General features: G+C 44.0%; 1 protein-coding gene across 3 annotated transcripts in view; it reads left to right on the top strand.

Annotated features, from left to right (window-relative positions):
- The window catches only part of MFHAS1 (multifunctional ROCO family signaling regulator 1), a 112659-nt gene that overhangs the window by 71668 nt on the left and 17222 nt on the right, over nt 1-23769 (top strand). Inside the window, exon 2 of one of the 3 annotated variants that reach the window (XM_061404375.1) lies at nt 6988-7106. The exons of the other annotated variants lie outside the window; for them this stretch is intronic. Coding sequence (XP_061260359.1) covers nt 6988-7106 — 119 coding nt within the window. The remainder of the gene's footprint in view (nt 1-6987; nt 7107-23769) is intronic. 3 annotated transcript variants of the gene reach the window in all.

Raw genomic sequence — 23769 nt, 5'->3', positions numbered from 1 at the left:
AAATAGAAACACCCAAGTAAGGTTTAAACATTACTAGCTGGTGTGTGGAATTTTAAAGGCTCCTGCATCCCTTTTGAAAGAAATTGTGAAGCTCTGCTGTAAATCAACTTTTAAATAATCAGTAATCAGATTGACTTGTCCCTTCATACAGAGAAGGCAATGGCACCCCACTCCAGTACTCTTGCCTGGAAAATCCCATGGACAGAGGAGCCTGGTAGGCTGCAGTCCATGGGGTCGCACAGAGTTGGACACGACTGAGTGACTTCCCTTTCACTTTTCACTTTCACTCATTGGAGAAGGAAATGGCAACCCACTCCAGTGTTCTTGCCTGGAGAATCCCAGGGACGGGGAAGCCTGGTGGGCTGCTGCCTGTGGGGTTGCACAGAGTCGGACATGACTGTAGTGACTTAGCAGCAGTAGCAGTCCCGTCATAACGCCTGACATCAGGAAAGATTTCCCACGGACGAGAGAACTGTAAGCGTAGCTGGAAGCAAGGTGATCATTCCTAGCCTAGCCTCCTTGCTGAACAAAGGTCGCAAGTCCTTCACTGTGTTCCATGAGATGTGCGGGGTGGGAATAGGCCTGGTAGTGAGTGACCTTCCATTTCCACTGCCTCCTCCTTGTTCCTTTGACCTCCTGCCACGGGGGCCTTGGAGGCATCCCGTGAGCTTTACACGGAAGCCGCTAATCCCCTCGCAGTGCATTCCGGCTCCATCTGGCAGCTGCTTCCTCCCCGCCAAGGCCAGGCAGGCCGTGGCCTCGGACCCGTGGGGCGGGCCGCGTGAAGGTGCCTGTGACTGGTACCCCCAATCGGTCCCATCCTGACTCATCACGTTCTCTCATCTCCGCAAGGGAGGACAAACAGGGAAGGATGCTGGAACTAGAGGCCATTCGTTGCTGGAGAGCTTTTCTCTGTCGCTTGGGCTACTTTCTCTCAATCAGATGTGATTTGGGTTGCTGAGAGTTTCCAGTGGCTTCTCCTTTTAGACTGTTTAATTCCATGATGCAAACAGTGCCTCGGCTGGAGTCTGGACTCACACTTGACACGTGGCCAGGCCCAGATTCTCTGACAGGCCAGCAGGCTGAGGCTTGCCAGAGGGCACCCCTGAATCGGAGGACCCTGCTTCAAGAGTGAGCCTGGGGAGACCACGGGGTCTCTTCTGGGCACACAGACCCACCCTCCAAGGGGCCATGAGACTGTTTAGAAAATGGGACTGCGTGGGAGCCAAAACCAGAAGGACTCCATTAAAGAAAGAATGTGTGATAGAAGTCCATTTATGTGAAGTTATTTGTGGGAGTGAAGGAAGGGCGAGGAAGAGAAAGACATTAAGATTCAATGAATAAAGAAATTGGGAACAAATACAGCTATCACTCTTACATGACTGTTATATAATATACTGTCAGATGAAAGAAAGGAATGCTACACTTAGGCTTATGATTGGATTCTGCCTGGTGGAATAGAAATCAACCCCAGAGGTCCCTGGTGTGTATATATGTTTTATCTGCATGTCTGAGCCAGGAGAAAGGGAAGGAAGGGTCCACACCAGTTCACCCCTGGATACTTGAGATGGTGTAAGGGATTATAGCCTTTTCTTTACACATTTTGTGTTCATTTTCTTATTAAAAGCAGTGCATGGTAATTTTTATAATTACAGAAAATCAATTTAAAGAAATATTAAAAACAACAACAACAACAAGAAAGCTATTCTAGGGAGGGAAAAGGGGAAAAAAATGTATCCTCGGGTAGATTATTTTAAGTTTTATGCTTAACAGTCTATGTAAATGGTACAAAATTCAAAAGATACATAAGGCTCTGTGGGGAAAGGGAAGTCTTCTCCTCTTTCTCCTGGAGGCAGCCAGTTTCTCTGGATGGGGTTGTTTGCCTGTAGTCTGCCCTGGGTATCCTTTCAAGATGCTCTGTGTTTTTGCAAATATACATTTGAATGTAAAAATAGGGGAAGAACAAGTCATGCCTCCCTCCCCCCTGCCCCTGCCCGCAATGGTAGCACTAAACACTGCTTGGGTCTTTTCTAAGTTAAAAATATTTATTGGACGTACAGAGCCACCTGACTCCTTTTACATTTGTTATACGTATATTCTATTATTTACACTGGTTTTGTTTAACCAGCCTTATGATGAACAAGCATTTGAGGTGTTTTCAGTCTCTCACTTTGGAAACAATGCTGAAGTAATTACCTGCTAGGATATCCTTAGACATTTATGGGTATATCCATAGAATAAATATCTTGAAATGGAACTGCCAAATTTCTCTCCAGAGAGGAGGTACAAACTGATGGTTCTTGCAGACATGTGTGGAAGTGCTAGACAGACTTCAGAGATCAGTGCTGCCTTGGAGATGGGTATCGTGTAAAAGCAGCAACAGGAATTTTAGACAAGGCATTAGGAAAGCCAGGGCCTTCTCAACTGCTCCTCTAAGGCTCTTCTCTTTCCGGAAGTTTATTTTTGCTCAAACCTTGTTTTTTAGGTTTCAGATGGCAAGGTTGTGAGGAAGAAATAAACATCAGTCAGTTCGTAGTGAGCTGCTATTATGTGCCAGGTGCTGGGTTAGGTCAGTTTCCAAATATTATCATTTTAATTCTTGTAGCACACATATGTGGGGTATGTATTTGACATTTACTATCCACAGTTCACAGATGAAAAAAGTGAGGCTCAGAGAGGCTAGGTAGCTTACCTAAGGTCACACAGTAGGTAAGTGGCAGAGCTAACTTTCTGAGTGTGTCAGAGTACTTACGTTCTTTCTGATCTTTCTCCTCTCTCTTAGAGAATTAGAAATCTCTATAGCTCTAGCACTGCAGCAAAGGTAGGGATGTAGTGAGCAAAAACTAGGTGTAGAAGACTGGTGTCACTTAGAGTTGAAATATGAATGTCTGCCATTGCTTGTGCCTTGGAAGCTCTGTAAATAGATTTGTGGGTTGTAGAGGAAGTTTGCTTTTGGATTATATGGATTGTCCTTAATGTACAAAGGGCTGTGTTCCAAAAATTCTTTAACTCTGAAGGAGAAGACACGGCCTGAGGCAGTGATGCTCTGACTGAAGCACGAAGCCCACGTAAACCTGCGGTGTTCTAACAGTATTGGTGGCCGCAACGCCTTGGCACTCCCGGTCCGTAGCAAGATGCGTAGGTGAGGATGTACGAATAGGTAAGAGATATAAGATACAAGGAAAATATGGCAGTGTCTCCCACATCTGGGAGCTGGGATGGGGTTTGGGGGCATGGCTAAAGTGAGGCTCAGAGCTGGCACAAAACGCAGGGCAATAGAAAGCTTACTTAGGTGAAATTGTTAAAAGCATCACTGCTAAGTGGAATGGGGCCATGTATTATTTTTGAAAGTCAAATGTATGTAGATTGGCAACTGTCTGTACTTTTTGTTTGAAATGGCTTTATTAGACTAACAGCCTCTGATACAAATGGGCTTCAATTAAAGAGCCTGAATATAATTTGGTGTAATTTCTCAACTCAAGAAATAAGGGGATTTTTTCCTCCCATAAAAACCAGGATAAATTTTCTCATGAGTGATAGAGCTTATTGTGGTACTTGTTCATTTTTCTGTTCATTATCAAAAGTGGTGTGATTTCCACTTGATGGAGATTAGATGGTACTCTTTTGAGCTAATGTTATGAGTCAGTCACTAGATTACTTTGTGCTTCAAGACTGAAAGGAGGGACTTCCCTGGTGACCTGGTTAAGACTTCACCTTCCAATGCCGGTGATGTGGGTTTGATCCCTGGTTGGGGAGTTAAGATCCCACATTGCCTCATGGCCCCAAAACAAGAACATGAGCAACAGAAGCAGTACTGTGACAAATATGAAGACTTTAAAAATGGTCCACATTTAAAAAAAAAGAAAAGAAAAACTTACAAAAGATTGAAAGGATCCAGTGTCGTGATGTCCTCTTCTGCTTAGCCTTGTCTTCTGGAAGTTTGGTGGGATAGCATTGGATGAATAAAAGCTTATGTCTCACCTCTAATGATACTCCAAAGCATGCAATAGGCAGAGAGTGGTTTCCTGAGACAGAAGAGGAAGCCAAGCTAACAAGTCTCTAGTTGGTCAGAGGTGGATGGGGATAGGTGAACTCTGACTTACCCTGTCGCAAGTGTCAGCTCTTACATGTCTATGCCCCCGCAACTGACACTGGGTGTTTCCATGTTGCTGCTACTTCCTGAAAGTTTATAACCATTGATGATGTTTAACTGCTTTGATCCACTAACTTAATAGCCATTGGTAGGTGGTATCACCTGCCAATTATTACCAGGTATTAGATAGTATCTACTGTTATTACTATTAGAAGTTTCTGTGTGATTGTGTATGGCTTCAGTTTGAGTTTCATCTAAAAGAATATACTTTTTCATTTTACAAATATCACAGTGTGAGGCACATGTGAAATAATCATAAAAGCTGAAAAAAGAGTCTCAGCCAAAAAGTGCATGCTTATGTAACACTTCCACCTTTTATGGAGTTGATCTGAGATTCCCTGGTTTTTCAGCTTGGACATCATGGAAGATATGGTTAAATGAAGTTTACCCTTCCCAGAATCTGTCGAGCATTTCATTTTTGAGGGGGTGAGGGTGGTTATGCTGTAACACCAGTAGGTGTTTCTTAGTGATAGTTTGGGTTTTTAGTTAACTTACTAGGGTTTGTTTTTGCTTTTATTTTTAATTGAGATATAGTTGAGATGTAATTGGCATACAGGAAAATGCACAGTTTGAAAGTGTACCATTGTAAGTTTTGAGATGTGTATGTACCCATTAAACTATCACCACAGTCAAGATAATGGACAAACCCACCTCCCTCAGGAGTTTCCGCTTGTTCACTCCTGTCCCTTCCTGTCCTCCACCCTCACCCCAGGCAACCACCAGTCGTGTCCAACACTGTGACCCCATAGACTGTGGCCCGACAGGCTCCTCTGTGCGTGGGATTTCCCAGGCAAGAATACTGGAGTGGGTTGCCATTTTCTTATCCAGGGGATCTTCCCAATCCCGTGATCAAACCCAAGTCTCCTGCATTGCAGGTGGATTCTTTACTGCTGAGCCACCAGGGAAGTACCTTCTTTCACTCAGCACAGTTATTTTCAGATTCATCTATGTTGTGTATAGATGATCCAGTTGTGTATATCCATCCACTATAGCTGGATATACACAGTATATCCAGTATTTTTTATAGCTGATCAGTATTCCATTGTATAGATATATAACAGTTCATCATCTCCTCACCTTTAATGAACATTTGGGTTGATCCTGGCTTTTGGCTAGTTCAGATGAAGCTGCTATGAACATTTACATGTAAACCTTTCATTGGATTTATGCTTTTCTCTTGGGGAAAAATTTAAGAGTGAATAGCTGGATCACATGGTAGGTGTATTCAGCTTTTCAAGAAATGCCATCAGCAATGTCTGAGTCCCAGTTCCTCTATACCCTCACTAATGCTTGGTGTGGTCAGTCTTTTTCGTTTCGTCACCCCCATAGATGTGGTCTTCTGGTTTGGTTGCATTTCCCTAATGATTAATGACGTTGAGCATCTTTCCATATGTTTATTTATCATTGGTGCAACTTGTCTGGAGAAATGTCATTCAGACTTTTGCTTCCGCCCCCTTTTTAAATTGGGTTATCTTCTTCTTACTGTGTTTTTAGAGTTCTTTATATATTCAGAATACAGATCCTTTTATTAGATTTATGCTTTGCCAATCTTTCCTCCTCATGTGTCTTATCTTTTCATTCAGTGTCTTTGGAAGAGCATAAGTTGTTAACTTTGACGATGGGTTTACCATTTTGGAAGAAACTATTTTATTTACGGTATCAAAAGCACTTTCAAACTCAATAAGCACACTTCTACTTGCAGCTAAGGTAGAGGAACAGAGACTGTACTTACTCTTGCACTTGGAAAAGAACCCAAGAAAAATATATAAAATCATGATATTTGAGACCCTGAGCACCAGGTGACAAAGGACAATGATCTTGAATCCTGGGCAACAAATAATTGTTCCAGCCTAGTGCCTTGAGAGTGCCCAGGCTGCGGTGCAGAGAAGGTGAGCTGAGGCTGAACCCCTGAATAAAGGAGTGCAGGATGAGTAGAGTTTAGAAGACAGAAGACTGGAGAGGAGAGAGACCTCCTGAGGGTTCCCTGGAGAACCAGCAGGATGCTGATCAGCGCAGTGTGTGAGCAAATGATCTAAGACTGTGGAAACCAGGGGTGCTTAGATCTTATTTCTGCTGTGGTCTCCTCCTACCCCTCACTCAGAGCACTAAATAACTTGTGCCCTGCTTCCCTATTCCCCACCCCCACTCTCTAAATAACCCATTTCCAACTATAATTCAGAAGAGAGCATTTTTAGCCTCACCAGTTTCCCTAGAGCAGCAGTCCCCAACCTTTTTGGTATCAGGGTCCAGTTTCATGGAAGACAGTTTTTCCACAGACTGGGGTTGCAAGGGCTTGTTTCAGGATGACTCACGTGCATTACATTTATTTTGCACTTTATTTCTATTATTATTATGTCAGCTCCACCTCAGATCATCAGACATTAGGTCCTCGAGGTTGGGGACCCCTGCCCTGAAGAGTCTCTTGAATCATAATTCTCAAAATTTACAAGACAATCCAAGATGTTGGCATTAGAATCTCCCCAAATGGATCTTAACTTTGGCGTGATTTTAGTTTGTCAAAGATGTGAGAACCAGGTAGGATGGAAAAACAAGCTGAGTTCCAGAGGAGTGCAGCGCTTCTGGGTTCTGCACCAAACTCTCTGTGTGGAGGGGGCAGTGATGTGCCCAGAAGTCTGCACACCTGCCCAGCTGGGCCTCTGTGTTCCCTTGGGAAGAAGAAGGTGTAGACTGTGGCCCCGGCGGCCTGACTTGTGTGCCACACCAGCGTCAGGTTTGGAACCACAGACCTGAGGGAGCTTGGGAAGCCAACTGAATATGCTGTCCATTTATGGACTCATCAAATGATGGATTCTGTTATTTACCATCTGTCTCAGGCCTGCTGCAGGCTGGGCATCGCTCTGGATGCTTGGATCCAACAGCGAACAGGAGAAATCCCCACACTTGTGATGCCTACATTCTAGAAGAGGAGACACACCATCAACCAGAATGTCAGGTGGACAGAAATACCATAAGGAAAATAAAGCAGGAGATGGGATGTGGGTGACCAGAAGATGGTGGGAGTGGGGATGATGCTGTTTGTACAGGGTGGTCAGGAAGTCTCTTTTTGAGCAGAGACCTGAATGAAGCGTGTATGGGGTGTGGGGAGGCTGGTTGGGGACCAGTGGTTAAAACGGGGTCCTGAGGTGGGAGTGTGCTTTGCAAGGAGGCCATGAGGCTAGAGCAGGGTGAGGAGGGGCAAGAGAAAGGAGCAGAAGATGCAGGACCCTGTAGATGTGTGAGTGACAAAGCAGGCAGAGAGTCTGAGCAGATGAGTAACGTGGATTGTGTGGGAATCCCTCTGGCTTCAGTGGGGAACAGACTGTGGGATCAGGAACTCAGCTAGGAGAGCATCCCACATGCAGGCTGATGGTGATGTGGACCAGGGAGCTGATGAAATGGTCAGATAGATGGGTTTGAAGCTAGAGCAACGGGATGTGCCGATGTATTCAGTGTGTGGTGAGAGAGGAAAGGAGAGATATAAAGGAGTCCACGTACTTTTTCCAAAGTAAGCGAAGAACAGAGTGGACATTCACAGACATGGGGAAGCTTGGAAAAGGAGTACCATGTGGGGCATGGGGCATGGGAATCAAGAGTTTGATTTTAGACATATTAGTGTCCAAGTGACAGTGTTTAATAGGTAGTCAGATCTCAGTGTGATATTCAGGCAAGAAGTCAGGACTGAAGGTGACCTGAGACCGTGGCTAGGCAAATGGCCAGGTTTCTGGGAGTTTCCACATAGACTGAGCTGCCCTTGGAAGTGGCTCTTTGCCTTGATGAAGCCATCCTGTTTGGGGGTCCCTTACTTTCTAATGGACATTAACATTTTCATGATTATGTTCTTTTGGCTTCACTGAGGCTTCATTTGGAAGCCGGCTGCACCTACCTGCTGGAAGGTGTACCTGAAAGATAAGAAAAAATAGACTTAATTGAATAAGAATTCTTTCTTGTTCACAGTTACAACTTTGAAGAGGTTAGAGATGAGGGCTCGGCTGCCATTGGTCTTGTGATATAACACTTTTCACGATGCCAGGGGCTTTTTGTTTGTTTAAAACAGACTCAAGTCCAGGCTGGATCTTCTGGGAATGAATCTTGGATGGGGGGAGTAGATAAAGAAAAGCTGATGTTGGAAGAAGGTCTGGCTGGACCACTTTCCTGGTAGTGTTTGTTGATACAAGTGGGTGATATTCATGTGCAAAGTAAGGAGGTGGAAGAATTTCAAGGTTCCTTCTAGGCTCTGTGGATCTGACTCTAGTTTGTGGGGTCTTTCAGGCCCCTTTAATGGCTTCTTAGCAGCCTCCTCACCCAGAGAAATTCATTCTGCCTGCCCCTCCCTTTCTCCAAAGAAAAAATGAATTTGCAGGAATTCTTGTCGTCTTCCTTCAGAGACGTGAAGGTAAGATACAATTTCCACCTGTTCTTCAGGACTTCAGATTCCTCCCTTTGTCCTTCAAAACCAGGTCGACTTCGACAAGGCAGCCTGGCCACTGTTTCAAATTTCAGTTCAGGTCCTAAAGGTTCCTCCCCTTTTCAGATGAGAGGAGAACTCAAGTTGGAGGGAAACCGTTTTAGCCTGAAGGCTTTTATGAAACTGTCTGCATTCACTCCTCTGAGCCTGGAACCGTTTCCAGGAAGAAGTAGCTGACAGGCTATCCAAATAAAGAGTCACCTTTTGAAAGCACTCCAGCCCAGCAGCGTGGGGGCTTTTGATCCTGACTTGTATCTTGAGAGCAGGCAGGCCAGAGCTGGGTCTGGGCTCCGTTCCTCCTCTCCCTCTCCTCCCCTTAGCGCACTTTGATCTGCGAAGCATGTCTAATCCTCAGCCAAGTCTGCTAGAACTTTATCCAAAGCAGGAAAAGGGGAAATATTTTTCCTTTCTTGGGTGGATTTGTATTTATATAAACCCTTAGCAATGCTGATGGAGCCAAGTGGCCAGCACACAAGTCTGAGGATCAGGGTGTTGGAATGACTGAGTGCAGGATCGGGCAGGGCAGTGGGTCCCTGTACCCTGGGTCAGCTTTGACATGGGTCAAAGGTCGGGAAAGGGTGGTGTAAGTCCTGGCGTGCATTTTGCTGGAGGATGTGCTTATACATAAGGCCGTTTATACAGCAGCTCATGCTGAGCCAGCAGCTGATCAGTTAACTCCAGATCATAACTCCAGTGAGATGTCTGTATGTATGTGAATGATTAGTTCACTTTATTTCTTCTGTCGTCACTAAGAATATAGGGTGTGGAAGGTCTTAGCTGTCCTCTGAAACTTTAGTGTCGGAAACTTGACCTTTTCACAGTGTGTCTGTTATTGACTTACTGATACTTGCATGGATCTGTCCACACCTTTTTGGACCAGCTCTTGCACTCCTCAAGGGTAGTGAGTTTTCGCTTTTTTTCTTGAGGTAACACTGATCTGTAGCATTATGTAAGTTTCATGTGTCCAACATTATATTTCTACTTCTGTCTACCCTACAGTGTGCTCACCACCAAGAACTAGGTTTCCATCCATCACCATCCATTTCACTTCAGTTCAGTCGCTCAGTCATGTCTGACTCTTTGCGACCCCATGAACCGCAGCATCCAGGCCTCCCTGTCCATCACCAACTCCTAGAGTTTACCCAAACTCATGTCCATTGAGTTGGTGATGCCGTCCAACCATCTCATCCTCTGTCGTCCCCTTCTCCTCCTGCCTTCAATCTTCCCCAACATCAGGGTCTTTTCAAATGAGTCAGCTCTTTGCATCAGGTGGCCAAAATATTGGAGTTTCAGCTTCAACATCAGTCCTTCCAATGAACACCCAGGACTGATTTCCTTTAGGATGGACTGGTTGGATCTCCTTGCAGTCCAAGGGACTCTCAAGAGTCTTCTCCAACACCACATTTCAAAATCCTTTTTCACTCCCCCGACATCATCCTTTCCCTCCTGGGAGCCACTGTTCTCTTCTCTGTATCTATATGTTTGTTTATGTTTAGTTTGATTTGTTCATTTGTTTTTGCTTATTAGGTTTTTATATTCCCCATGAGTGACATCAGACAGTATTTGTTTTTCTCCACCTTATTTCAGGGTGGTGAGTTTTTCAGGCATGTTTCACATCGATATGATGGCTTTCTTGTCCTAAAACCACTTCCTTTAAGCTTCAACTGGTGCCTCATTGTTCTATGATTCTAGGCTACAGCATGATTTGTTTCCAGATGTTCTAGAGAAATCTTGTACAGAATCTAAAGATAGCATCCCTTGTTCTTGTGATACCATGATTTGTCTATTGTCACTGTGGTTTAGTCACTAAGTCGTGTCCTACTCTTGCGACCCCATGGACTATAGCCTGCCAGGCTCCTCTGTCCATGGGACTTCCCAGGCAAGAATACTGGAGTGGGTTGCCCTTCCCTCCTCCAGGAGACCTTCCCAACCCAGGGATCAAACCCATTTCCTGCATTGGCAGGCAGATTCTTTACCACTCAGCCACCAGGGAAGCACATTGTCTGGGCTAGTCTGGACATGATGAAGTTATTGACAACAGCCAGTGTACAAAACATTGATATAAATCAATCTTTTTTGAAATTTTAAAAAATTTTATTTATTTTATTTGGAGGCTAATTACAATATTGTAGTGGTTTTTGCCATATATTGACATAAATCAGCCATGGGTGTACATGTGTTCCCCATCCTGAACCCCCCTGCCACCTCCCTCCCCATCCCATCCCTCTGGGTCATCCCAGTGCACCAGCCCTGAGCACCCTGTATCATGCATCAATCCTGGACTGGCAATCTATTTCACATATGATAAATATACATGTTTCAATGCTATTCTCTCAAATTATCTCACCCTAGCCTTCCCCCACAGAGTCCAAAAGACTGTTCTTTACATCTGTGTCTCTTTTGCTGTCTCGCATATAGGGTCATCGTTACCATATTTCTAAATTCCATATATATGCATTAATATACTGTATTGCTGTTTTTCTTTCTGACTTCACTCTGTATAATAGGCTCCAGTTTCATCCACCTCATTAGAACTGATTCAAATGTATTCTTTTTAATGACTAATACTCCATTGTGTATATGTACCACAACTTCCTTATCCATTCATCTGCCGATGGACATCTAGGTTGCTTCCATGTCCTGGCTATTGTAAACAGTGCTGCGATGAACATTGGGGTACATGTGTATCTTTCGATTCTGGTTTCCTCAGTGTGTATGCCCAGCAGTGGGATTGCTGGGTCATAAGGCAGTTCTATTTACACTTTTTTAAGGAATCTCCACACTGTTCTCCATAGTGACTGTACTAGTTTGCATTCCCACCAACAGTGTAAGAGGGTTCCCTTTTCTCCACACCCTCTCCAGCATTTATTGCTTGTAGTCTTTTTGATAGCAGCCATTCTGATCAGCGTGAGATGGTACCTCATTGTGGTTTTGATTTGCATTTCTCTGATAATGAGTGATGTTGAGCATCTTTTCATGTGTTTGTTAGCCATCTGTATGTCTTCTTTGGAGAAATGTCTGTTTAGTTCTTTGGCCCATTTTTTTGTGATATAAGTCAGTCTTTTATTTCACCATTTTTTGCTCTTTCCAAACTCCAGATTCTAGAAACCTCTCTGGAGGAATTCTTCTACATATTAGGAAGTGCCATGGGAGCCACATTCACCTGCTGTCCCAGGATGTTTATCCTGGCCCCCAGGAATGTGTGTCTGATAGGGCCTCACACTTCAAAAGGGAACCTTCTTCAAGTTTCTCCCTGGCATCTCATCCCAATGCTGGGGTAGACACTTGGGCAAGAAAACTCCCTGGGGACCCTAGGACTCTATCAGCAGGTGAAGAGAGTCTAGACAGAAAAACATCCTGGAGGAGGAGAAGAGGATGGGGGCTCTTGTTTCACTACAAGTAATGGAAATGGAGGGGGGGCGGTGTAGAAGTGGTAATTTCAAAGTTTTGAGTGTGAGGAAGAATGGTGTAGAGGGTAGCATGTGTGCAAATAAAAACAAAAAAATGAAGAAAAAGGAAAAAAAGACATTAAGAGGAGGAAGTGTACACTTGTGAGGGAAGATCTGCAAAGAAATTTTGTCAGCCGTTTTTTTTCCCTCCTTGGTTGAACTTTTGCCAAATGCTTGATCTGAGGTCCCAGCTCTTTTGATCCAGAAGAGACCTGTGTGATGATCCATCCAGGAGGCGCCTTGGACCAAATGCCATTCTTCTTAGTGGAGCATACCTGAGACGCTTAGTCACCTCCTTCTGTCCCTCAAACAAAAAGCTTTATGTAATTAAAAGCAAACATAACTATGAGGACAATCATCTTCTGTCCCGAATTGGGTTAAACAAGGAAAGGCTGGGTCTGTCTGCTCCCAGGGGAGCACTGGGAAAAAAAGGAAATATTCAAAGTGTGCGTCATCTGTGCCCCGATTTGCAGGGGAGGCTTGGCTTCCATTGAATTACTCATCAGGAGTGTCTGAGGGCTTCACAGGTTAGCATCATTTTTATTGAATTGAATGCGTCAAAGAAGGCATCAGGAGCGTGGTCTTTGTTTTTCCTTCTGCGTGTAACCGTCACCACTGTTACCACCTTGGAGGGTGCTGGGAAGAAGCTGAAGTGTTGAAATTTTGTTTGTTCAGTGCAGCCTAATGACAGGCCATGCAAACTCGCTGAAGGTAGGTACTGAGTTGTACTGTAGTTCAAGGTCATCTCTAAGAACCCCAGATGGCCTGCTTCTGTAGGCTTGTTGTAGGTTGTACTCTCTTAATGATAAGACTTTAAAATTGTCCCCAAAGCTTCAAGGCACAGAAGGGCATTTCTGAGTGATTTTTTTTTAAAACAAAGTCCCAGCATTGAGAATCAAAACTGGAGAATGCAACAGATCTTGGAGACAGAAATGCCTTTACACTGTTAACTTGCCTAGAACTCACTGGGTTCCGACATTTTGAAGAATGACATGACTAAATGGTGAAATGAAAACAGTTCTGGAAGAGATTCACAGTGTCTGATGGTGTGAGTTTTTGCAGCTGCCTTTGGAATTCATAACTTAGGATGTGTCCGATTATTAAGTGGTCTGATCAGTCTATTTCCAAAAGGAACAAATTGAGCCAAAAGCAAAATGTTCACGGGAGGAATGCAGAATCCCTGAAGTTTAGGGAACCCTTCTTGGAGTCTCAGAGTGCCCTAAGAGTGTATGGTATGGCGAGGTGCCGGACGAGAGCTGTGGGCACCCCAGCTGACTTCCCTGTGACCAAGCAGAAAGACGCCTGCTGAATCGAGGGGCACCCCAGTTTCCTGGCGAGTTCAGCAGTAACTCCCAGGAGACCTCCCCGGAGTGTTTTGAGGGTGGCCTAGCTGGCTTTCTCATTAACTCAGCAGCACCCAGTGGGGGCAGCTTTTCAGGGACTCCAGTTGGCGCCCCCATCTAGCCTCATTTCAACAGCATGCTCCCCACCTTCCCCCACAAGACAGCTTCCTGGGGAATTTTGTCAGCACCCAGAGGACAGTCTGCTTCTGGCTTCGGCCACCTGACTGTGAACTAGTCTGGCCTGGGCAGCCCAGCGGGCTTCTCCCCAGTCCAGGGACTACACCCCACTCCACCCCAGCTCATGAGGTCTGACTCTTGGCCTGACCGGCGGCTCCCCCATGTCCAAGCCCTTCTTCCTTGGCTCTTCTCCCTCAGCCTTGGCATATTCTTTAGAATTCTCTTTCCCCTTGGTAGTGAATCCCTTGTAATAGGTTAATAATTATTTATATTAAACCTTAGTCTGTGGTTTCTGTCTCCTGAGTAGGCTGAACCATAGAGCCAGTAAATCTTAGCCAAGACAGGAACTAAGGCTAATTCCAGAACCCAACTGCTTTGTATCATTTCTCTGCGATCAGCAGTTTCATATACACTGAGGTGATTATTGTGATTAAAGTGCTTTAGACTGATTTATTTTTGTCTTTTTAAATTTTTATTGGCGTATAATTGATTTACAATGTTGGTTAGTTTCAGGTCTATAGCAAAGTGAACCAGTTACACATATATTTACTGTTTTTTATATTCTTTTCCCATATAGAGTATTACAGAGTACTGAGTAGAGTTCCCTGTGCTATACAGTAGGTCCTTATTATCTTTATACAATAATAGAGTGTATATGTTAATCCCAAACTTCCAGTTTATCCTTCCCCCTGGTAACCATAAGTTTGTTTTCTACATCTGTAACTCTGCCTCTGTTTTGTGAATAAGTTCATTTGTAATATTTTTTTTTGGTTCTGTATATATAAGTGATGTTGTCTTTTTCTGACTTCACTGTGTATGACAGTCTCTAGGTCCATCCATGTTACCACAAATGGCATTATTTCGTTTTTTATGGCAGTAATATTCCCTTGTATATATGTACCACATCTTCTTTAGCTACTCCTCTGTCAGTGGACATTTCAATCGCTTCCATGTCTTGGCTATTGTAAATAGTGCTGCAGTAAGCACTGGGGTGCGTGTTATCTTTTGCAATTATGGTTTTGTCTGGGTCTAAGTGCAGGAGTAGGACTGCTGGGTGATAGGGTAGTTCTATGTTTAGTTTTTAAGGAAATTCCATACTGTTCTCCATAGTGGCTGTACCAATTTACATTCCCACCAACAGTGTAGGAAGGTTCCCTTTTCTCCACACCCTCTCTAGCATTTACCGTTCGTAGATTTTTTGATGATGGCCAATCTGACTGATGTGAGGTGATACCTCATTGTATTAATAGTTTTGACTTGCATATCTCTAATAATTAGTGATGTTGAGTATCTTTTCATGGGCTTTTTGGCCATCTGTATTGTCTTCTTTGTTGAGATGTCTCCTTGCTGCTAAGTCGCTTCAGTCATGTCCAACTCTGTGCGACCCCATAGACGGCAGCCCACCAGGCTCCCCCGACCCTGGGATTCTCCAGGCAAGAACATTAGAGTGGGTTGCCATTTCCTTCTCCGATGCATGAAAGTGAAAAGTGAAGTCGCTCGGTCGTGTCTGACCCTTAGCAACCCCATGGACTGCAGCCCACCAGGCTCCTCCAACCATGGGAGTTTCCAGGCAAGAGTACTGGAGTGGGTTGCCATTTCCTTCTCCAGGGGATCTTCCCAACCTAGGCATCAAACCCGGGTCTCCTGCATTGGAGGCAGACGCTTTAACCTCTGAGCCACCAGGGAAGTGTCTCCTCAGACCTGCCCATTTTTTGATTGGGTTGTTTTTTATATTGAGCTACATGAGCTGTTTGTATATTTTGGAGACTAATCCCCTGTCAGTTGCTTCGTTTGCAGTTCATCACATCGGCCTCCAGGGCCTTTGTGCTGGGCTCCTTTCTCTTTTTTGTCTTCTAAGCCTTGTGATCTTTCATTCACTCACGCACTCCTCCATCTACCCACCTGTTCACTGTAGCAGTCAGACACAGAGCCTTAGAGCTGGAAAAAACTCAGAGATGAACAAGGCCCTCACCTCAATTCTGTTTTTCGGGTGTTGGAGGTACAACATAACTCACAGCTTCTTAGAAAATTGTTTCTGGTTGTGGGCCCCATTCCCACCTCCCATTCTTTCCCCAGGCCTCTTCAGTCACACAGCCGTCCCCACCTTCTCCCGTCACCTCCAAACCCAGTGGCTCCACATCTGCTGTTACTTTGCTTGTCCACCCAGCCGAATTTGGTACAGCTGGTCACCCTCTTTTTTTGAAGGGGTCTGGTTTCTTTTGTGAAGCCACGTTCTCCTGCCTTGTGGCAGCTCCTGACTGGCCTCTCTTCTTTCAGCCATCAGCTAGGAGCACCCCAGGCTCCGTCTCCAGTTCTTTCGCTTCTCTATCTACTCACTTTCCTGGGTGACCCCATTCACTTTTATGCCTTTACCGATCGCATGTTTGCTGATTTCTTCCGAATCTCCACCTCCAGCCTTAACCTTTACCCCAAAGTCCAGAATTGAACAAGTAGTTGCACACTTACCGTGTGTGTCTAACAGTCAGATCTAACTTGACCATAAGAGAGCTCCTAATTTCTCCCCTTCCCACAAGTCACTTCTCTCTCAGTCTCACAAGTAGCACCACCAGCTGTCATCTTCTCAGACCAAAGATTTGGAGTTATCCTTGGTTATTCTCCACCTCTTACCTCCACATCCAAGTCACTGGAAGTCCTGCCGACTGCCTACAGAACACAGCAGTCTCTCCATCTCTGTGGGCTCCTCTCCAGACCAGGCCTCTACCACCTCTCACCTGGGATCATCTGTGAGCCTCCTCAAGTCCCCCTGCCTTTATTTTGCTGTCCTTACGCAGCAGCCAGAGTGATCTTCTCAGATCAGATGCCATTCAGTTCAGTTCAGTTGCTCAGTTGTGTCCAACTCTGTGACCCCATGAATCGCAGCACGCCAGGCCTCCCTGTCCATCACCAACTCCTGGAGTTCACTCAAACTCACGTCCATCAAGTCGGTGATGCCATCCAGCCACCTCATCCTCTGTTGTCCCCTTCTCCTCCTGCCCCCAATCCCTCCCAGCATCAGAGTCTTTTCCAATGAGTCAACTCTTCGCATGAGGTGGCCAAAGTACTGGAGTTTCAGCTTTAGCATCAGTCCTTCCAAAGAACACCCAGGACTGATCTCCTTCAGAATGGACTGGTTGGATCTCCTTGCACTTAAAACCTTCAGCATGGCTCTTTACCACTTAGAATAAAGACCAAACATTTACCCCTGGTCTGCAGAGTCCCCAGTGTCTGGGCCTCACTCCCTTCCTTCCTCCTCTTGTCATGCTTCTCTTTCACCCCCCAATCTAGACTCTTCTCTGGGCAACCAAGCATCTTCTACTTTCATGATTTTGCATTAGTGGTTTCCTCTGCCTGGAACGTTCTTCCCATGGTTTGCTTCTCCTCATCATTTAGATTTCAGCTTTAACGTCACCACCTCGGGGAGGTGTCTCAGGCAACCCAGTCACTCTCTCTCTCATTACCCTGTTTTAATGATCTGTGTAATGAGGTTTTAAGTAGTTATGCAGTTTTTTTCTTACCAATCTTCCTCCTAGACTCTAAGCTTTATGAAATCAGGGACTGCTGTCTACCTTATTTCCTGCTGTTCTCTCAGAGTCTCTGGTGTTGCCTGTCTGGCATTAACTGGTGGTGGTTATGTACCTGTTGAATGAATGGTGAACTTAGTAGCAGAACCAGACCTAGGACATAAATTTTCCTCTTTTGTTTCATATCTAATTTATACCAGGATTTCTTTTGCCAGTAAAGTCTTTCCTGCCTGTTAAGTTATTGTGTCTCCTGTATACTTAAAAGTTATGTTAGGATTTCCAAAAACAATTCCAAAGCCACATTACTGTTTTGATTTTAAATTTACTTATAAATTTCACCTTTCATTTAAATATGATAGAAAAGACCACGTTCAGTGACATTTTGTGACCTATATCCCTTGGTTTTAAAACTTTTTTCCCATTTATTCCAATTGGTTATTATAAAATGGCCCTTTAAGATACTTTTATAAGTTTGGAAAAGCAAGTTTCCATAGTTGTGCATGGTTTTTACCTCGTGATAAAGATGTTGGCTGGTGATGGGTCCAATCCTGGGCTTGGGGATAGAGGGACCAGGTCTGTTGTTGCTCGTGACATGGACTCACTGTGTTACTTCCTACATGTCAGTTTCTCTTCTTAAAAAGTCATCAATTCATCATCACAATGGATTTTTTTTAAATCAAGACTACCAAAATGTACAACCAACTCTATTGCTTCGGAGCAGCTGCCCACCTGGAGCCTCCCAGCTACTGTGCTGCGAAGAGGCTCAGCTCTGGGGACCCTCCCCTGAGACAGAATCAGGCAGCCAGACCTGCAAAAGCTGGTTTACTGGGAGCCAACAGGTATCGAGAGCTCGCTTCTGCTCCCTTCTCTCATGCTCTTGAGTGTGCACAGTGGCATGTTTTTATTATGTTTTTATTCAAGTGCACTTGATTTACAATTTATGTTAGTTTAAGTATACAGTGTAGTGATTCATTTTTTAGATTATACTCCATTATATGTTATGAGATAATGGTTATAATTCCCAGGGCTTACAGTATATCCTTGTTGCTTATCTAGTTTATGTATATTATTTTGTATCTATTAATCTCCTACTCTTAAATTGTCCCTCCCCGTTCCGTCTGGTAACCACTAGCTTGTTTTCTGTACCTGTGAGTGTTTCTGTTTTGCTATATACATTTGTTTGTATATTTTAGATTCCACATATAAGTGGTATCACACAGTATTTGTTTTTCATTCTCTGACTTATTTCACTAAAGCAGAATATTTTCTAGGTCCACTGATGTAGCTGCAAATGGCAATGTTCCATTCTTTTTTATGATCAAGTAACATTCCATTGTGTGTATACACGGAATCTTCTTTATCCAATTACTGGTGATGGGCTCCTGGGTTGCTTTCATATCTTAGCCATTTTAAACATTGCTGCTATGAAAATTCGGTGCATGTATCTTTTCAAATTAGTGTTTTCCCAGATACATACCCAGGAGTGGAAATACTGAATCATTGGGTAGTTCTATGTTTAATTTTTTGAGGAACCTCTATACTGTTTTCCATAGTGGCTGCACTAACTTACTTTTTCAGTGTTTACTCCTCCTGTGTATATACTTTCTAGGTTTTATTCTGTTTTAAGACAAGATGTCCTTTTATTTTTTTCTGGCTCTCGTCTTCCATATAAAAGTGACCGTGGAGTTCTCGCATCTTTGCTTCTCTGATAACTCTGTGGGCTTGTAGAGTGGGAGCCTTCCTGCTCATGGGTTTCCGAGGATGCTGCCTTTGCCCTGAGGGGATGTGGGAACATGTATTTGTGTATCAGTGCGCCTCATCCAGAGTCACGTTTAATTAAAAGACCGCAGTGGACTTTGGGCGGTGAAGGAGTGAACTTTAGACTATTCCAGCTCTAAGAGGCCTTGAAATCTAGATAGTTCCTTGTTTAATAGAACTTATATAATTGCTTATTTTAAAATTTCCAGACCACTTTTTCTGTTTTGAGGGATGTTCATAACTCAGAACTTCCTGGATCAGGAAGCGGGTTTTATTTGCATGGAAAAAGGCAGGTTTGGGCCTTTTGAAATACTGTGGTTTGGGTCATCAGAGTGATACACTTTCAGTATTTTGCATAATGTGCCAATATTTGTGAATTCTGATGATAAGCAAAAAAAAGACAAGCTCATTTCACTTATCTCCTGTTGTTTAAAAGTCATAATAAAACTTGATTTTCTATCCTTTCACAGGGAAAAAACAGCTGATGAGAGTTCAGTAGCATTTTAACACCAGAAATCTTGAGACAGAGTAATTAAGTAAGAATAGCTTTTCATAACTTTAATGGGCACAAAGAGACTGTAGACTTTAGCCTCAGGGGATGCAGTGGTCTGCTGATCTGGCCAGATTTCTGCTTCTTCAGGAAGACTGTATGAAGACCCTACATGAATAGAAAATTGCCAACAGAGGAGAAAGCACCAGCATTTCAAGCTGGCACCTCCCATCAGTGTGAAGCACACTTAGTCTTTTACTTAATTGACTCAAGCATAGAAATAAATTACCTGAGAACCTTTAGGCCTGAATGACCCATTTCACTCCAAATCCATTTGTGTTCCGTATCAGTATATGTTTCCAATGAGAATGCACTTTCAAATTTACTTTCTACATAGAAATATCAGTCTGTTTTTATTGACTACAGAGAATTCTGTCTTCTGAACTGTGTCGTACTTTTTAATCATCTCCCCCTCATTGAATATTTGAGACGGTTACTAAGTTTTCAGTGTTTTATATGACTACAGAGAATTCAGTCTGCTGAATTGTGTCATAATTTTTAATCATTTCCTCTTTGTTGAACATTTGAGAAGGTTACCAAGTTTTCACTGTTATATAAACAGTGTTGCTATGAACAGTCATTGTATAATTTTTGCCAGAAAGAAAGACCCATTCCTTGAAGCAAACCCCTAAAAATGGAAATATACCAGGTCACATGTATATTTATCCTTACTCTGTTGGTAACACATTTTCTGTGAATATAACATTTCATTTTGCAGTTCCTACCAACTTTGGAATTTCTTTTTATTAGCGTTTGCTAGCAATAACAGATGCATCATGAATCTAAAATTGCCACACTTCCAGGTCTTTTCCAGTCCTGCAAATCAGGACTGTCCTTATTAGTATGTCTTTCGCATTCATTCTCTAGCATCTCATAACTTCCTTTGGGGCACCTTTGGGGCACCCACAGTTAGTACATTGTTCTTCTTTTCATGTACTTGATTCTCTCCAATGCCTGAACCCTCTCCCTCAAGGTCTTGGCATTAGACTCCTGTATCCCTGCCCTGTTCACACTGTAAGATCTCCCTAAAGTGAAAGTCGCTCAGTCATATCCAACTCTTTGCAACCCCATGGACTATACAGTCCATGGAATTGTCCAGGCCAGAATACTGGAGTGGGTAGCCTTTCCTTTCTCCAGCAGATCTTCCTGACCAGGAATTGAACCTGGGTCTCCTGCATTGCAAGTGGATTCTTTACCAACTGAGCTATCAGAGAAGCCCCACTAATTAGATGCTCAACCAATAGCCCTGCTTTTGTTTGAAAATCAAGTTTGTGTTATGGAAATTTGAGCCAATTAGCTTCTATTTTAAGTAGCTAACACATTAGGAACCACTCTCTGTATTATTGATTAGTTTTGGGGGGTTTTTGGTGGGGGAGGAAAAGGCTATTTTTCTTCCTTTCTTAATTTAGCAACTGGGCACATTTCTTTTTTTTTTTTTTTTAATTTTTAAACTTTACATAATTGTATTAGCTTTGCCAAATATCAAAATGAATCCGCCACAGGTATACATGTGTTCCCCATCCTGAACCATTTCTTAAATCCTCAGAATCCTGGCCCTGTACAGTAGTTTGTTTGAGTGCACATGCGTCCTGGAGCTTGTGAGCAATTCTGTTTCTTGCTCTGTCTTCCACAGTTCAAGTGAAATCTTCATATGCATGAAATTTCTTGATGCCTTCAACTTTCCAACTGTTTCAGTGGCTGGCAGAGCTGCTGGGGTAGGACCCAAGCAAAATCAGTTACCTAGACCTTTCCTTTGTGAGTCTGGAAATCTGGGGCGGGGAGCATAAAGCTCTTGGTTTAGAGAAACTGATAGCCAGTGCTTAATAGTCAACTGCAAGTTATTTCAAATTCTCTGGCAAACTGGTCTTCTCACCAAAACCTGCAGTACCCCCAGCAAGGAAGCCAGCCATGCAGGAACCGCAGCCTGGGGCGGGGATCTGTGCCCTGTGGGCTCAGAAGTTCAGTTGTGTCTGACTCTTTGCAACCCTTTTTTAGGACTATAGCCCACCACGCTCCTCTGACCATGGGGTTTTTCAGGCAAGAATACTGGAATGGGTTGTCATTTCCTCCTCCAGGGGATCTTCCAGACCCAGGTATTGAACCCGTATCTCCTGTGTTGCAGGTGGATTCTTTACCACTGAGAAGTCGGGGAAGCCAGGGTAGGGGCTTACCATCTGCATTTGTTATCCTGGGCTCTTAGGCAGCTGCAGGCAGAAGGAGCCAAGCCTGTGTGAAATTTCCAACTGGGAGAGAGTTCTCAGGGGAAGCCAGAGATCTCCAGTTTAGGTTCAAGCCTTGGGAGTAACCTTGGGACAGAAAGTAGAAATTGAAAATATCAGGTGAGGAAGCATGGGAGGGCGGCCCAGGAGTGGGGATGTTAACAGGCATGAGTGGTTCAGAACATCCTCTTGGGACAGTTGTAGCCCCATGGTACGTGGTCGGTTGGTTGGTTTAAAGTTCTCTGTGGGACTTGGAGCAAATCTGTTAAACTCAGAGAGCTTCTGACTCATAAAGTGGTATTTGGACTGGATGCCTTCCAAGGCTCAGTCTGGTGTAACACACTTTTACTTTGGTTCATTTTATGACTTTGAGAGCATTTCATGTTTATGTTTTTAATTTTCATTTTTATAATTTGAGATTTTTTCCTGGCTGGTGTCAGATACCATGTATCCATGATACAAGCTGCTGCTAAGTCACTTCAGTTGTGTCCGACTCTGTGCGACCCCATAGACAGCAGCCCACCAGGCTCCCCTGTCCCTGGGATTCTACAGGCAAGAACACTGGAGTGGGTTGCCATTTCCTTCTCCAATGCGTGAAAGTGAAGTCGCTCAGTCGTGTCCGACTCTGTGCAACCCCATAGACGGCAGCCCACCAGGCTCCTCTGTCCATGGGATTTTCCAGGCAAGAGTACTGGAGTGGGTTGCCATACAAGCAAATGATGCTAAATTAACTTTTGTAGTCATTTGGTGTTTATATTAGTTTGGTTGTGTGTGCTCAGCCATTTTAGTCGTGTCTGCCTCTCTACGACCCCATGAACCATAACCCCCCAGGCTTCTTGGTCCATGGGATTCTCCAGGCAAGAATACTGGAGTGGGTTGCCACACCCTCCTGCAGGGGATCTTCCAGACCCAGGGATCAAACCTGCACCCCTTATGTCTCCTGCAAGCCCTTAGCTCGGTTAAGAAACTCAAATTACATTAGATCATATTGTTCAAAGCCATATAAGAATGTTCAAACCAGGAAATAGTTGTCTTTCATAAGAGTACAAATACGTCAATACTTAGTTCATTACTGAATAATAGCATTTTTGGACTACTTTTCTATGAAAGATGTGTTCTGGAGTAAAGCAGCAGTCTCCACCTTGCGGGGGTGGGGGGGGGGGAAGAGCCCCAGAGATGGGCTCCCCAGGTCACATTCCCCATTCAGTCCCTGCCTAGGCTTGACTCTAGGTACATCACATAACCTCCCTGCATATTAGCTTCCTCTTTTACAAAACAGCCTTCCCCCGTGGCTCAGATGGTAAAAAATCTGCCTGCAATGTGGGAGACTTGGGTTCAATCCCTGGGTCGGGAAGATCTCTCGGAAGAGGGCATGGCAACCGGCTACAGATTCTTACCTGGATAATTCCATGGACAGAGGAGCCTGACCAGCTACAGTCCATGGAGTCTCAGAGTCAGATACAAGTGAGCAACTAACACTTTCACACTTTTTACTTTTGCAGAATGAAGATAAACCTTATAGTAACATTGTAAAGAGGAAATGACAGGTATATGTACAGCTGTCTGTTCAGTGCTGGGATATGGTTATGCTCTCTCAATGTGAGTTCTGCTGAAGGTGAGATGTTTAGATATATGGATTTTGAGGCAGAGGATTTTTAGTTTGTATCCTCACAGGTTGGCATACACTCTGGTTCCCTAGAATTTCAAATCAGTAATACAAGCGATGGCTGTCACAGAGTCGGTGTTTTATTTGCAGTAGCATCTTTCCCCAGTTGGCATATGATTGGTCTCTTTGGTTTATTTACTTTCTAAGTAGGGGGATTTGGCACCATTGTCCACCAAAATCTGTTTTTTGAAATTTTCTGAGCAAGAGCACCATGCTGACCATGAAAACAGAGAAAGGTCAGGGTGCTCCTGGTTAAGTGGACGGTGGGGAGGAAACCAAAGGCACCGCTGGTCTTAGGGGGGATTTGATGATCTGGTTGGAGAGACCAACCAGGGCAGAGTACACAGATTTCCTTTGGGGCTTGTGGTAATCCAGTAAGTGAATTATCTGTTTTTACTAGCTCCCATGACTCATAAGAGAGCATTGTGTTGGTCCTTTCAAATCTGCACACCTACCCACCCAGGAAAT

Source organism: Bos javanicus, chromosome 27 (genome assembly GCF_032452875.1).
Source record: "Bos javanicus breed banteng chromosome 27, ARS-OSU_banteng_1.0, whole genome shotgun sequence".
In the NCBI taxonomy this organism is placed as follows: Eukaryota; Metazoa; Chordata; class Mammalia; order Artiodactyla; family Bovidae; genus Bos; species Bos javanicus.
This window is presented reverse-complemented; position numbering and strand designations above follow the sequence as displayed.